The sequence below is a fragment of the Heterodontus francisci genome, chromosome 8, assembly GCF_036365525.1.
Source record: "Heterodontus francisci isolate sHetFra1 chromosome 8, sHetFra1.hap1, whole genome shotgun sequence".
Taxonomy (NCBI): domain Eukaryota; kingdom Metazoa; phylum Chordata; class Chondrichthyes; order Heterodontiformes; family Heterodontidae; genus Heterodontus; species Heterodontus francisci.
The window spans coordinates 77,282,207-77,294,706 of record NC_090378.1 but is presented as its reverse complement, the minus strand read 5'-3'; the positions used below and the strand labels follow the sequence as shown (position 1 = coordinate 77,294,706).

The window sequence follows — 12,500 nt, the reverse complement described above, 5'->3', positions numbered from 1 at the left end:
CGGCTAGACTGGGTATGCGGCAGGTAGTGAGGGAACCAACAAGAGGGGAAAACATACTTGACCTAATCCTCACCAATCTGCCTGCTGCAGATGCATCTGTCCATGACAGTATAGGTAGGAGTGACCACCGCACAGTCCTTGGGGAGACAAATTCCTGCCTTCACATTGAGGATACCGTCCATCGTGTCGTATGGCACTAACACCATGCTAAATGGGATAGATTTTGCCCAGATCTAGCAATGCAAAACTAGGCATCCATGAGGCGCTGTGGGCCATCAGCAGCAGCAGAATTGTATTCAACCACAATCTGTAACCTCATGGCCTGGCATATCCCCCACTCTACCATTACCATCAAGCCAGGAGACCAACCCTGGTTCAATGAAGAGTGCAGGAGGGCATGCCAGGAGCAGCACCAGGCATACCTCAATGAGGTGTCAACCTGGTGAAGCTACAACACAGGACTATCTGCGTGCCAAACTACGTAAGCAACATGCGATGGACAGAGCTAAGCGATCCCATAACCAACGGATCAGATCTAAGCTCTGCAGTCCTGCCGCATCCAGCCGTGAATGGTGGTGGACAATTAAACAACTAACTGGAGGAGGTGGCTCCACAAATATCCCCATCCTCAGTGATGGGGAGCCCAGCACATCAGTGTGAAAGATGAGGCTGAAGCATTTACAACAATCTTCAGCTGGAAGTGCCGAGTTGATGATCCATCTCCACCTCCTCCTGAAGTCCCCAGCATCACGGATGCCAGACTTCAGCCAATTCGATTCACTCTGCATGATGTTAAGAAACGACTGAAGGCACTGGATACTGCAAAAGCTATGGGCCCTGACAATATTCCGGCAATAGTACTGAAGACCTGTGTTCCAGAACTTGCCGTGCCCCTAGCCAAGCTGTTCCAGTACAGCTACAACACTGGCATGTACCCTGCAATATGAAAAATTGCCCAGGTATGTCCTGTACACAAAAAGCAAGGCAAGTCCAACCCGGCCAATTACCGCCCCATCAGCCTACTCTCAATCATCAGTAAAGTGATGGAAGATGTCATCAACAGTGCCATCTAGCGGCACTTGCTTAGCAATAACCTGCTCAGTGACGCTCAGTTTGTGTTCCGCCAGGGCCACTCAGCTCCTGACCTCATTACAGCCTTGGTTCAAACATGGACAAAAGAGCAGAACCCAAGAGGTGAGGTGAGAGTGACTGCCCTTGACATCAAGGCAGCATTTGACCGAGTATGGCATCAAGGAGCCCCAGCAAAACTGAGGTCAATGGGAATTCGGAGGGTGGGGGGGGGACCCTCCACTGGCTGGTGTCATACCAAGTGCAAAGGAAGATGGTTGTCGTTGTTGGAGGTCAATCATCTGAGCTCCAGGACGTCACTGCAGGAGTTCCTCAGGGTAGTGTCCTAGGCCCAACCACCTTCAGCTGCTTCATCAATGACTTACCTTCAGTCATAAGGTCAGAAGTGGGGATGTTTGCTGATGGTGCTGAACATTGTGCAGTCATTCGCGACTCCTCAGATACCAAAGCAGTCCATGTAGAAATGCAGCAAGACCTGGACAATATCCAGGCTTGGACTGATAAGTAGCAAGTAACATTCACGCCACACAAGTGCCAGGCAATGACCATTTCCAACAAGAGAGAATCGAAACATCTCCCCTTGACATTTCAATGACATTACCATCACCGAATCCCCCACTATCAACATCCTAGGGGCTAACATTGACCAGAAACTGAACTGGAGTAATCATATAAATACCATGGCTACATGAACAGGTCAGAGGCTAGGACTCCTGAGGCGAGTAACTCGCCTCCTGACTCCCCAAAGCCTGTCCACCATCTACAAGGCACAAGTCATGAGTATGATGGAATACTCTCCACTTGCCTGGATGGGTGCAGCTCCAACAAAACAAGAAGTTCGACACCATCCAGGACAAAGCAGCCCGTTTGATTGGCACCCTATCTACAAACATTCAATCCCTCCACCACTGCACAGTGGCAGCAGTGTGTACCGTCTACAAGATGCAATGCACCAAGGCTCCTTAGACAGCACCTTTCAAACCAGTGACCTCTACCAACTAGAAGGACAAGGGCAGCAAATGCATGGGAACACCACCTGTAAGTTCCCCTCCAAGTCACACCACCCTGACTTGGAACTATATCGCTGTTCCTTCACTGTCACTGGGCAAAAATCCTAGAACTCCCTTCCTAACAGCACTACCCCAAATAAACTGCAGCGGTTCAAGAAGGCAGCTCACCAGCATCACCACCTCGAGGGCAATTGGGGATGGGCAATAAATGCTGGCCTGGCCAGCGATGCCCAAATCCCATGAATGAATTTTTTAAAAAAAATGTCGCCAAGGGACAGCATGTAGTTGAGAAATAGGGGGTCAAAGATAGGTCCTTGGGGACACCCAAGGTCACTGCATGAGCAGCAAGAAAAGCCATTGCAAGTTATTCTGTGGTTATCATTAGATGGATAAGAGTGGAACCAGGTGAGAGCAGTCCCACCCAGCTGGTCAACAGTGGAGAGGCATTGGCGGAGGACCGTGTGGTCAACAGTGTCAAAGGCTGTAGGTGGGTTGAGAAGGACAAGGGGGGACAGTTTACCTTTGTCACACACTCATTGATTTTATTTTTACTTTTTTTTTTTTAACCCCCTTCTAATGTTTTGTCCTGTTCCTCTTCTCTCTCAAAGGCAACCACTTGTATTATAGTTTCATTGTGCCTTGCTCAAGTGGCCACTTTTCATGTATTAACCTTAATCGTGTATGGAACGATATTTGAACTTGATCATTTCCTCACTTGACATTCGTATGCATGCATTTTCCAGCAGAGGTCACTGGATAATTATCAGGAACAAGATCTTCGCCCATCACCCCCACCTCATCCAGAGAAACGAAGGTCAATTGTAGTACTGAACTGTCTCCCTTGTTGGCAGCTGTTTTAATTTTGTGAGCTGCATTGCTCTTGCAGTTTTCAGCAGAATACTGTGGTATTCTTGTTTAGGTTTGCTATGAGTCAGTAAATGGCTGAGTTTTACTGTTAGACTAGGATCAATAGTATAATCTTAAACTGAGAGCTTAGAATGTGATGCGTAACCAGCATGCCTGGGTTTTGCCACTGGATATGTCATGACAGCAAAGGAGCTTTGTGTATGTGGCTTGCATACATGGGCAACAAATTTTTTTTGATGGGAGACAATGGGTGGGTTGCATTGCTTTTCATAATATTAAAAAGGTGCATTAATTTTTAAAAAAATTCAAAAAGTGACTCAATGAGCTACACTTGGTGAAAAGCCCCAGTTGGAGGCAATATTATATGGGAGAGCCATGCATTTCTAATTCAATGCATTCAAGAGTCAAAGCAGACTTGACCCCGAAGTTTGCACTTCAGCACAAAAGAAAAGTATTGTAGTATTGTTAAAATCTACATTTCGGGTAAAAGAATTATTAATAAACTTACATTCATATAGTGCATTTGGTGAACTCGACGTTCCAAAGTGTTTTATAGACAATTTACAGTACTTTTGAAGTGTGGTTACAGTTGCACTATAGAAACCGCAGCAGCCACTTTGTGCACAGCAAGCTCTAAGTGGCAATAATTGAGGGATAATTATTGTCCAGAACACTGGGGAGAACTCCACTGCTCTTCAAAATAGTGCTAGTGGAACTTGTTACACTCACCAGAGAGTACAGACAGTGCCTCAGTTTAATCTCCTCTGAAAGAGTACCTCTAACAGTGTAGTGCTCCCTCAGCTTGGATTTTGTTCTCCAATCTCTGGTGTGGGACTTTAACCCACAACCTTCTGACTCAAAGACAACTGGTCCACAGCTGACACTTAAATCTATCCTGTATGGAAGATGATCAGTTGTTTTTTGTGTGCATGGGAAAGAATATTGATGTGCAGTATAACCTTGACCAACTCTTGAGCCAAGTTATTTATTTGCTTACAAGCATGTTAATATAAATTTTGTTACATTGTTATGTCACTTTTTATTTCATGTCACAATCAAAATGATGCTTCTGTCTGATCTCCTTCCCCCAGATAAGTTTGCTGAGCATTAAAAAATTTGATGTATTAAGTGAATAGCTCAACAGGAGTATGGGAAGCTGGAAAGTTTCTGTTGCGAGTTTGTTTTTCTGTGTCAGTAATCTTGCTGAGAAAAATTTTTTTTTTTTTTTTTTTTGAAGGGTTGCAACAATAATGTGGATAAGATTACTTGGTACAATTTTCTCTTTCCCTGCCTCCTAGAACATTTTAAATCTCACTTATTGTGAATCGCAACACTGGGTAATAGAGGCTTACTATTTTATGGGTCTATCAACAACCATGCAAGTTTTTTTTAAACAAAGGAGCTAGGATTTTGTCATCCTAAAATTTCTTGAAACTAAAAGAAATCATGTGCTGGACCTTGTGGTAGCAAAGAAATTGGGAGGTTATTGGCGCTCACCATTATTTTACGTGGGAATTGGACAGCAACTTCAGGTGATTGTAGCTATGCAGCTGAACACTGAAATTGGAAAGTTGCTGTCCGTGTTGCCCTGTTCCTCTGGAAGTTGCTCGATAATGGTATCTTGCCGAGAGACTTGGCATTGAAACATGCAGAATGGTGTGAAGTTGCTGTTCTTACCTGAGCCACTAAACTCAACAGGAAAGGTCTGTGCTGATCCATTCTAATGTAAGTACCCTTTTAAAAGCGCTATGATCTTGATTACTGCCAAACAATCCATCTAGCACTTTAAAAAAACTTTTGCAAATGTGGAGTCTCATTCCTTCAAATTTTAATTTTTTTTTTTTTACTTTGTCTCTTTTTCTGTCTCAATCCAATCTTTTCTTTTTTTTTTTCTGTACTTGATTTGAAGTCTCATTCAATATTCTATCAGACAGTTTTGTTCAGTTTGTGTTGCTCACTAACCGTTCTTGAATCTGATTGGATAAGGAGATACAGTTTGTCCGGTTAACACTGGTCTCGGATCCCCATAGAGGGCATTGGGTGTTAAATTTTTCAGTAGTTGGTTGACTGGGCCTTCCAGTGCAAAAGTCTATGGGCGGATGCAAGTGTAACCTGACCATAAAATACGGCCAAATGTTAACCTGTATGCTGCTTTCACCAGCTGAAGTGTTTTTTTTTTGAGTTCATTTAAAAATCATGGTATTCTCTCTCTTCCAGGTTAGATCAGGTGATCATTCATGTGGGTTCCTTGAGTATAAAAGAATCGCAACAGTTGGTGAGCTTAAATAATTTAAATATATTGCCTGTATTTACATTCCATATTTATTTCATTTGTAAAAAAAAAAAATTTAAATAACTTGATGCAAAGAACAGCTACAAATGTTGAAAATCTCTGCCTGGATAATGCAGATTAAAATCTGGACATGTACAGAAGATTCATCAGAATCTGAAAGGTGGTGGGAGAGGAAGCTTAACAATGAACATTGGATTTGAGCCACCATGAAAAACCAGTGGCAGGCCACTGGGTGACCAGGGCTATCATTTGATGTGGTTCATGATCTGTGTGCAACTCATCATAGATGGGCAGCATGCATACCACAATAGCTATGGTGTCTCTCAATGTAACAGAGCAGACCATTGACTGTTGCTTCCACTGCCTGAACTGCTTTGGAGAAGCCCTGCAGTTCTTGGCAGCTGTGGCCCTAGAAGACCTGTCTTTGAACATCTTGGCATGGTCAGCAGCAGTCTGGGATGGCTGGCTGACAGGCAACAGCAAGGGCATTGGTGGAGCAGCAGGGGTGGGAGTAGAATGCTGTCCTCCTGAGAAAGGAGGGCTGGTCCATGCTCCATGATTCTACTGCTACTCCCCTGGTGCAATGCTGCAGCAATCCTCATAGTCTGTTGGAGAATTGATTGTTGGACTGCTGTCTAACACCCTGTAAGCTCCTTTGAACACTGGTATCCACAGCCATGCTGGTACCTGTCTGAAATTGCATTTAAAGAAGTCTGTGCTTCCACTGCATCACCCAGACCTTGGGTGACTTTTGCTTGTGCTGCAATGGAACCCAAGAAGTCAGCTAATAAACACTGCATCATGGTTGGATCTGCAAGTATGCTCATGGAGTTGACCACCACTTCCATGCTGGAAAGGATAGGCTCCAAACTCTGCACAAAACCCTGTACCAAGTTGGTGCTGGACTCTTGCGCCCTTCTTGACAATGCATTTGGGCATTCTGGCCTACCAATGCACTAAGCATTTCATTGTGCATACCCATCAGCCCACCTTCTGTAGCCTGTCCCATCTAAGTCCTCTACACTAGAACTCATGTGTGACTTCTCCCTTGGGCATGCTAGCACCTTTGCTACCCTTGGTCCCTGCCCTGGCTGTAGGCCACTCTTATCATTGTCTCGCCACTGTGGGATGTGAGAAATAGGATTAGGTATGAGGATACCATCCTCTTCGATGGTTTCAGACTCGACACTGGCCACGTCCTCATCGATGGACACTCTAATAATGGCAACCTCTGCCTCTTCCATTGGGATCAGGACATGTAGCTGTGCCGGTTCCTGATGGCGAGCGGCTACCGCCTCTGGTTATGCGCCAACTTCTCTGCAAGAGAGGGAAGATTGTCTGAGTGCACTGCAATGTGTTGGCTGTCCTGGTAAATAGCTAGTAGCGTGTGCAAGCTGTGAGGATGGGGGTGTGAGGCTTGCAGCAGTGCTAAATCTGTGTGTGTGCAGTGAAGCTATGAATGTTAATCTTTTAACAATCATGACTTCGATCTGTTAAGTGAGTAGTGGGGTTGTGGTGCATTGAGCAGTGCGAGGCTCATAATGCATTTGGGATATGCTTTTGAAGATGCATTCACTTACTTCACATGAGTGGTCAGTCATTGAATTTTTTAATGGCACTGCATCAAGTCCTCGGGGTGAGACTCCCAACATTGAGCGCTATGGCTGTCTGGTTCCACTGCCTTCACAAAGTTTGTCTGGAGGGCCTCCTGGCCCCCGTGGATAGATCACATCTCCCCTCCTCAACTAAGGTGTCCATTGCTGTGTCAGAATCTTGGAGCATGCTCCCTTACCTGTTGCACCATAATTCACTCGCCTTCCTGTTCAGACACACTTCCACAAACCGTTGTAACACCTGCTCCAGCCAGAATGCACCTCCCCTTTGAAGAGGTGCAGGCTAGCTTTAACTGGTGCTTGCCTTGCATGAATTTGGGCCCTCCACTGAGGCATGCAGCCACTCTATAGTGCATTTAGCACTGGCTGCATGCAGCAATCATGCAAATTAGCAGGCAGCACAAATTTGACCTCCTGCATTAGAAGCAATGGGCCTGGGTTAATTACACATTGCGATCCCTGTGCCAGTTTTTGGAACCTGTCTAAGTGAGCCCCCGATATCTTTTTGTGGCCTGTTGGTAGAGGGCACTGAAGTGCAATTCATACAAAACTGCTGCTGATCTTTTGATTCCTTCAGCTTAATACCTCATTTCTGTTTTACAATGCCTTGTGGCCAGTTGTGGTTGGTAATTACTTGTCTGTGGGAAGTTGGAGTGGGGCTAATTGTGTTGTGCCACCAGGTTTGGTTTCTATTCTCTGCTGATCTTCATTGTACTTTTACCTCTACTTCGTCTCATTTTTCATTTCCTTGACTGGCAGTATTTGTGTCCTGCTGGTCTCTTGGCATAGGCTACTTCCCCATACAACTTATCCTTGGGGATGCACCATCTTCCACTCTATGCACATGCTCAAGCCAGTGAAGCCGCCTTTGCTAGATTAGTGCCAGCATGCTTGGCATTTTTGCCCTAGAGAGGACTGCTTCATTTGGTGACTGTCTTTCCATGTGATGCTGAAGATATGTCAACAGCAATGAGACCAGTATCCGTTGATCTGTTTTTCGTGGATATATGTTAGCTAGGACCCAGTGTGATCTCCTGCTCTTCTTTGGCATTTTTCCAAAGGATCTTGCACATCCAACTGAGCATCAAGGCCTCATTAACTATCTCTCATACAAAGTATCTCTGACAGTTCAGCCCTCTCAATACTGCACTGATAATTCAGCCTAGATTTATGTGGTGCGGTCCTGGAGTGAGGCTTCAACCACTATCTTTTGCCTGAGATGAAACTTCTTTCTGACAAGCTAATGCTGCCATAAGGGGCGAAATCCTCCATGAAGATATTCCATATGTGTTAACAGCATCAAAAACTTAGAGCCCATCACCACTAATTCCAAAAAAACTTATTTTAAAGCCTTTTGACAGTTTTTTTTTAAGGAATTGTGCTGAAAGGAAATTTTACTTGTATTGTGGGCTGTGGTGGGAGGAAAAGTTGACCATTTCCAGTTTATTCATGACAAGACAAAATATCTATTAAACTGCACAAACGCTTGAGATTTTGTTTGATTTGAGAAAGCCATTGTTGGATTTATAATCGATGTCTCTAAAGTTGAGGAGTATGAACACTTAAACAGTTTTAATCCTAATAAAATTGGAGACTTTTATGGGGAATATGAAACGTGTCCTTCCCTTTGTGTCCTCTTTGGCAGAGATTGAATATTCAGTTCTGATGTCATTATTAGCCTGACAAATATATGTAGTTTTGGCTGTAATACTACTTTTATACAGGCAAGGCATAGAAGATAATTGATGCAGTTTTTTTGTTTGTATTTTGTTTCAGGCAAAACATGCTGCCAGTTACAATGCTTCTGGGATAGCAGTCATGTCTCCATGCTTCTTCAAGCCTCAAAATATAGGTTGTGCATTTATGTCAATATTCTAATGAATTGCTGAACGAAATGCTGACTACCTATCCAGTCAGAGTTCATAGTACACCAAGTAGATTGATCGTAATAAAAGATTGACTCTTTTTTTGCACAGTAGTGTAGGTGAAAATCACTTTTGAAATGGTTTGTGTATGAATGTCATTGAATCATCTGCTTAAGTCTAGTTGTGAAGTATTGGTCAATTTGAAGAACATTTTAAAGTGTAAATGAATGTACAGTAAAATCCATTTTGAAAGCATCCACCTTATTTACTGTAAGTAATGTTAATCTGGTGTGACCAGTAAATGAAGCTGTATTTTTCTTTTTGGCTTTCTCCCAATCTCTGCTGTTATTGAGGCAATCTTGTCCTGGGTTACATCTCCAAAGGCAACTGAATTGATCCCAACAGTTTACTAACATGGTTTTGTGAGCCCAGACTTTTGAGTATTAGAAGAATGAGCAGCTAAATCTAATTCTGCCATCACATGACAGCTACACATGCACTTTTTCGTGGGCAAACTGGCTAGTGATTGGGAGAAGCAATCTTGACTGCCCCCTGTGGCCCAGAGGATCCTAGGTTAATTACAACACCTAACTCAGCACAGATGTGGGATCAAACCAGCTTGGCTGCTCAGTACCACACTGTGTCATGCATTTACTCAGTAATTAGGTCACCTGGGATTTTCCCTCATTATAATAACTTGAGATTTTCAGATGACAGTTATTTTCAGGAAAGAAATGCACAATTTTTCAAAACTTGACTTTAGGAGGCAACCAGATGGAAAATATATAAACTTTTATTTTCGTGGCGGTACATCACCCAGTTTCTTTCGGCTGTACGGGCTTCGAAGTGATTTTTGACAAATTTTTTAAAAATTTGTTTGGGGATGTGGGCATCCCTAATTGCCCTTGAGAAGGTGGTGGTAAGCCGACTTCTTGAACCGCTGCAGTCCTTGGGGTGTAGGTACACCAACAGTGCAGTTAAGGGAGTTCCAGGATCTTGATCCAGCAACATAGTTCCAAGTCAGGATGGTGTGTGACTTGGGGGGAACTTGTAGGTGGTGTTCCCATGCATCTGCTACCCTTGTCCTTCTAGGTGGTAGAGGTTATGGGTTTGAAAGTTGCTGTTGAATAAGCCTTTGGTGAGTTGCTTCTAGATATAACTCCATAATCTCTCGTGTCTTTAGCACAAAAACAATCTGCTGTGCTTTTCTATTTGTTTGGCTTTTGGGATCCTCTGTCCTGTTGGGGATTGCTTAAACTGGTTTGGCAGGGAGATGGGAACCTGAGGGTAGTTTCAGATAGGACGATTTCAGGGCAGGGAACAAAGTTAGTGAATGACTCTGAAAGACAAAAAGCAAAAGTTAAAAAGTGTGCAGCACAGAAATTTGGCAATATTAAAAGGTATTTATTTAAATGCAAGGAATACAGCAAATAAAGTCAGAGTTGAGGGCACAGATAGACAAATGGCGACATAATATCATTGCTATAGCGGAAACTTGGCTTGAAGAGGGGCAAGAATGGCAGCTCAATATCCCTGGATATAGAGTTTTCAGGCAGGATAGAGAGGGTGATTGTTTTTTTAAAAAAAAATGAAGTGGGTGTAGCATTATTGGTTAAGGAGTCAATAACAGCTGTAAAGAGGGATGATATGGCCTCATTTGATGATTCATTTAGCGAATGGGTGGAGCTCAAATAAAAAGGGGCAGCCCACACTACGAGGAATATACTACAGACCCCCAAATAGTGGGAGGGAGATAGAAGAACAAATATATAGGCAAATTTCTGAGTGCAAGAACTATAGGGCAATAATAGTTGGAGATGTCATCTACCCTAATATCAATTGCGATACAAATAGTGTGAAGGGCACTGAGGGCACGATATACTTGAACTCCATTCAAGACAACTTTTTTGGCCAGCATGCAACATGCCCAACAAGAGTGGGTGCAATTCTAGATTTCGTCTTCGGTAATGAAGTGGGCAAGTGCATGAAGTCGCAGTGGGTGACCATTTTGGAGATAGTGACCATAATACAGTTAGTTTTAGCATAATCATGGAAAAGAGCAAAGATAAAACAGGAGTAAAAGTTCTAAATTGGGGAAAGGCAAATTTTACGAAGCTGAGAAGTGATCTGGCAAAAGTGACTGGATACAGCTACTTGAAGAAACATCTGTGGCAAACCAGTGGGAGGCATTCAAAAGCGACATTCTACAGGCACAGTGTAGACATGTCCCCACAAATATAAAGGGTGGAACGGCCAAATCTAGAGCCCCCTGGTTATCTAGAAGCTTACAGGGTAAGATGAGCAGAAAAAGAAAGCTTATGACAATCACAAACATCTTAATACTTTTAGAAAGTCTAGAGGAGTATAGAAAGTGCAGGGGTGTAGTAAAAAAGGTAATTAGGAAAGCAAAGAGAGGACATGAAAAATTATTGGCAAATCAAAGAAAACCCGAAGATGTTTTATCAGTACATTAAGAGCAAGAGGATAACTAAGGAAAGGGCAGGGCCTACCAGGTGTACAAGGGAACTAATGCGAGGGTGCCTAAGATGTGGGCAGGGTTCTCAATTAATTTTTTGTCTGTCTTCACAAAGGAGAGGGTAATGCAGACATTGTAGCACAAGAGGAGTGTGAAATATTAGCTACGATAAGCATAATGAGAGAGGACGTACTAGAAGGTCTGACATCCTTGAAAGTGGATAACTTGCACAGTCCGGATGGATTGTATCCCAGGCTGTTAAAGGAAGCCAGGGAGGATATAGCCGATGCTCTCAGGATCATCTTCAATTCCTCACTAGATACAGGTGAGGTACCAGAGGATTGGAGGCCTGCGATTGTTGTGCCATTGTTTAAAAAGGGTGTGAGGGATAGGCCAAATAATTACAGGCCAGTCAGTCTGACCTCAGTGGTGGGTAAATTTATTAGAATCAATTCTGAAGGACAGGATAAACTGCCACTTGGAAAGGCACGGATTAGTCTGGAAAGTTCAGCATGGATTTGTTAAGGGAGTTACCAATTTGATTTTTTTTTTGAGGAAGTAACAAGGAGGATTGATGAGGGTAGTGCAGTGGATGTGGTCTACATGGATTTAGTAAGGCATTTTCAAGGTTCCACACGGCAGACTGGTCAGAAAAATGAAAGCCCATGGGATACACTGGAAAGTGGCAGGTTGGATTCAAAATTGGCTCAGTGACAGGAAACAAAGGGTAGTCGTCAATGGATGTTTTTTGCGAATGGAAAACCATTTCCAATGGCGTTCCACAGGGCTCAGTGTTGGGTCCCTTGCTGTTGTGGTATATATTAATGATTTGAACCTAAATATGGGAGGCATGATTGGGAAATTTGTAGATGACCCAAAAATTGGCTGTGTAGTTGATGGTGAAGAGGGTAGCTGTAGACTCCAGAATAATATCAATGGTTTGGTTGTGTGAGTGGGGAAGTGGCAAATGGAATTCAATCTGGAGAAGTGAGGTCAGGCATTTGGAGAGGGCAAATAAAGCGAGGGAATAGACCATAAACGGGAGGATATTGAGAGGGGTAGAAGAATTTGGAGACCTTGTGCATGTCCACAGGTCCCTGATGGTGGCAGGACAGGTAGATAAAGTGATGAAGAAGGCATATGGAATGCTTTCCTTTATTGGCCAAGGTATAGGATACAAAAGCAGGAATGTAATGCTGGAACTGTATAAAACGCTGGTTAGGCCACAGCTGGAGTATTGTGTACCGTTCTGGTCACATTACAGGAAGGACATAATTGCTGTGGAGA

General features: G+C 43.5%; 1 protein-coding gene across 5 annotated transcripts in view; it reads left to right on the top strand.

Moving 5' to 3' along the window:
• The window catches only part of npl (N-acetylneuraminate pyruvate lyase (dihydrodipicolinate synthase)), a 49,887-nt gene that overhangs the window by 15,880 nt on the left and 21,507 nt on the right, over positions 1 to 12,500 (top strand). For 4 of the 5 annotated variants that reach the window (XM_068037403.1, XM_068037404.1, XM_068037401.1 and 1 more), the window contains 3 exons: positions 5,184 to 5,241; positions 8,649 to 8,724; positions 11,329 to 11,538. In XM_068037403.1, coding sequence (XP_067893504.1) covers positions 5,184 to 5,241; positions 8,649 to 8,724; positions 11,329 to 11,538 — 344 coding nt within the window. The remainder of the gene's footprint in view (positions 1 to 5,183; positions 5,242 to 8,648; positions 8,725 to 11,328; positions 11,539 to 12,500) is intronic. The other variant, XM_068037406.1, reaches the window with a different exon arrangement.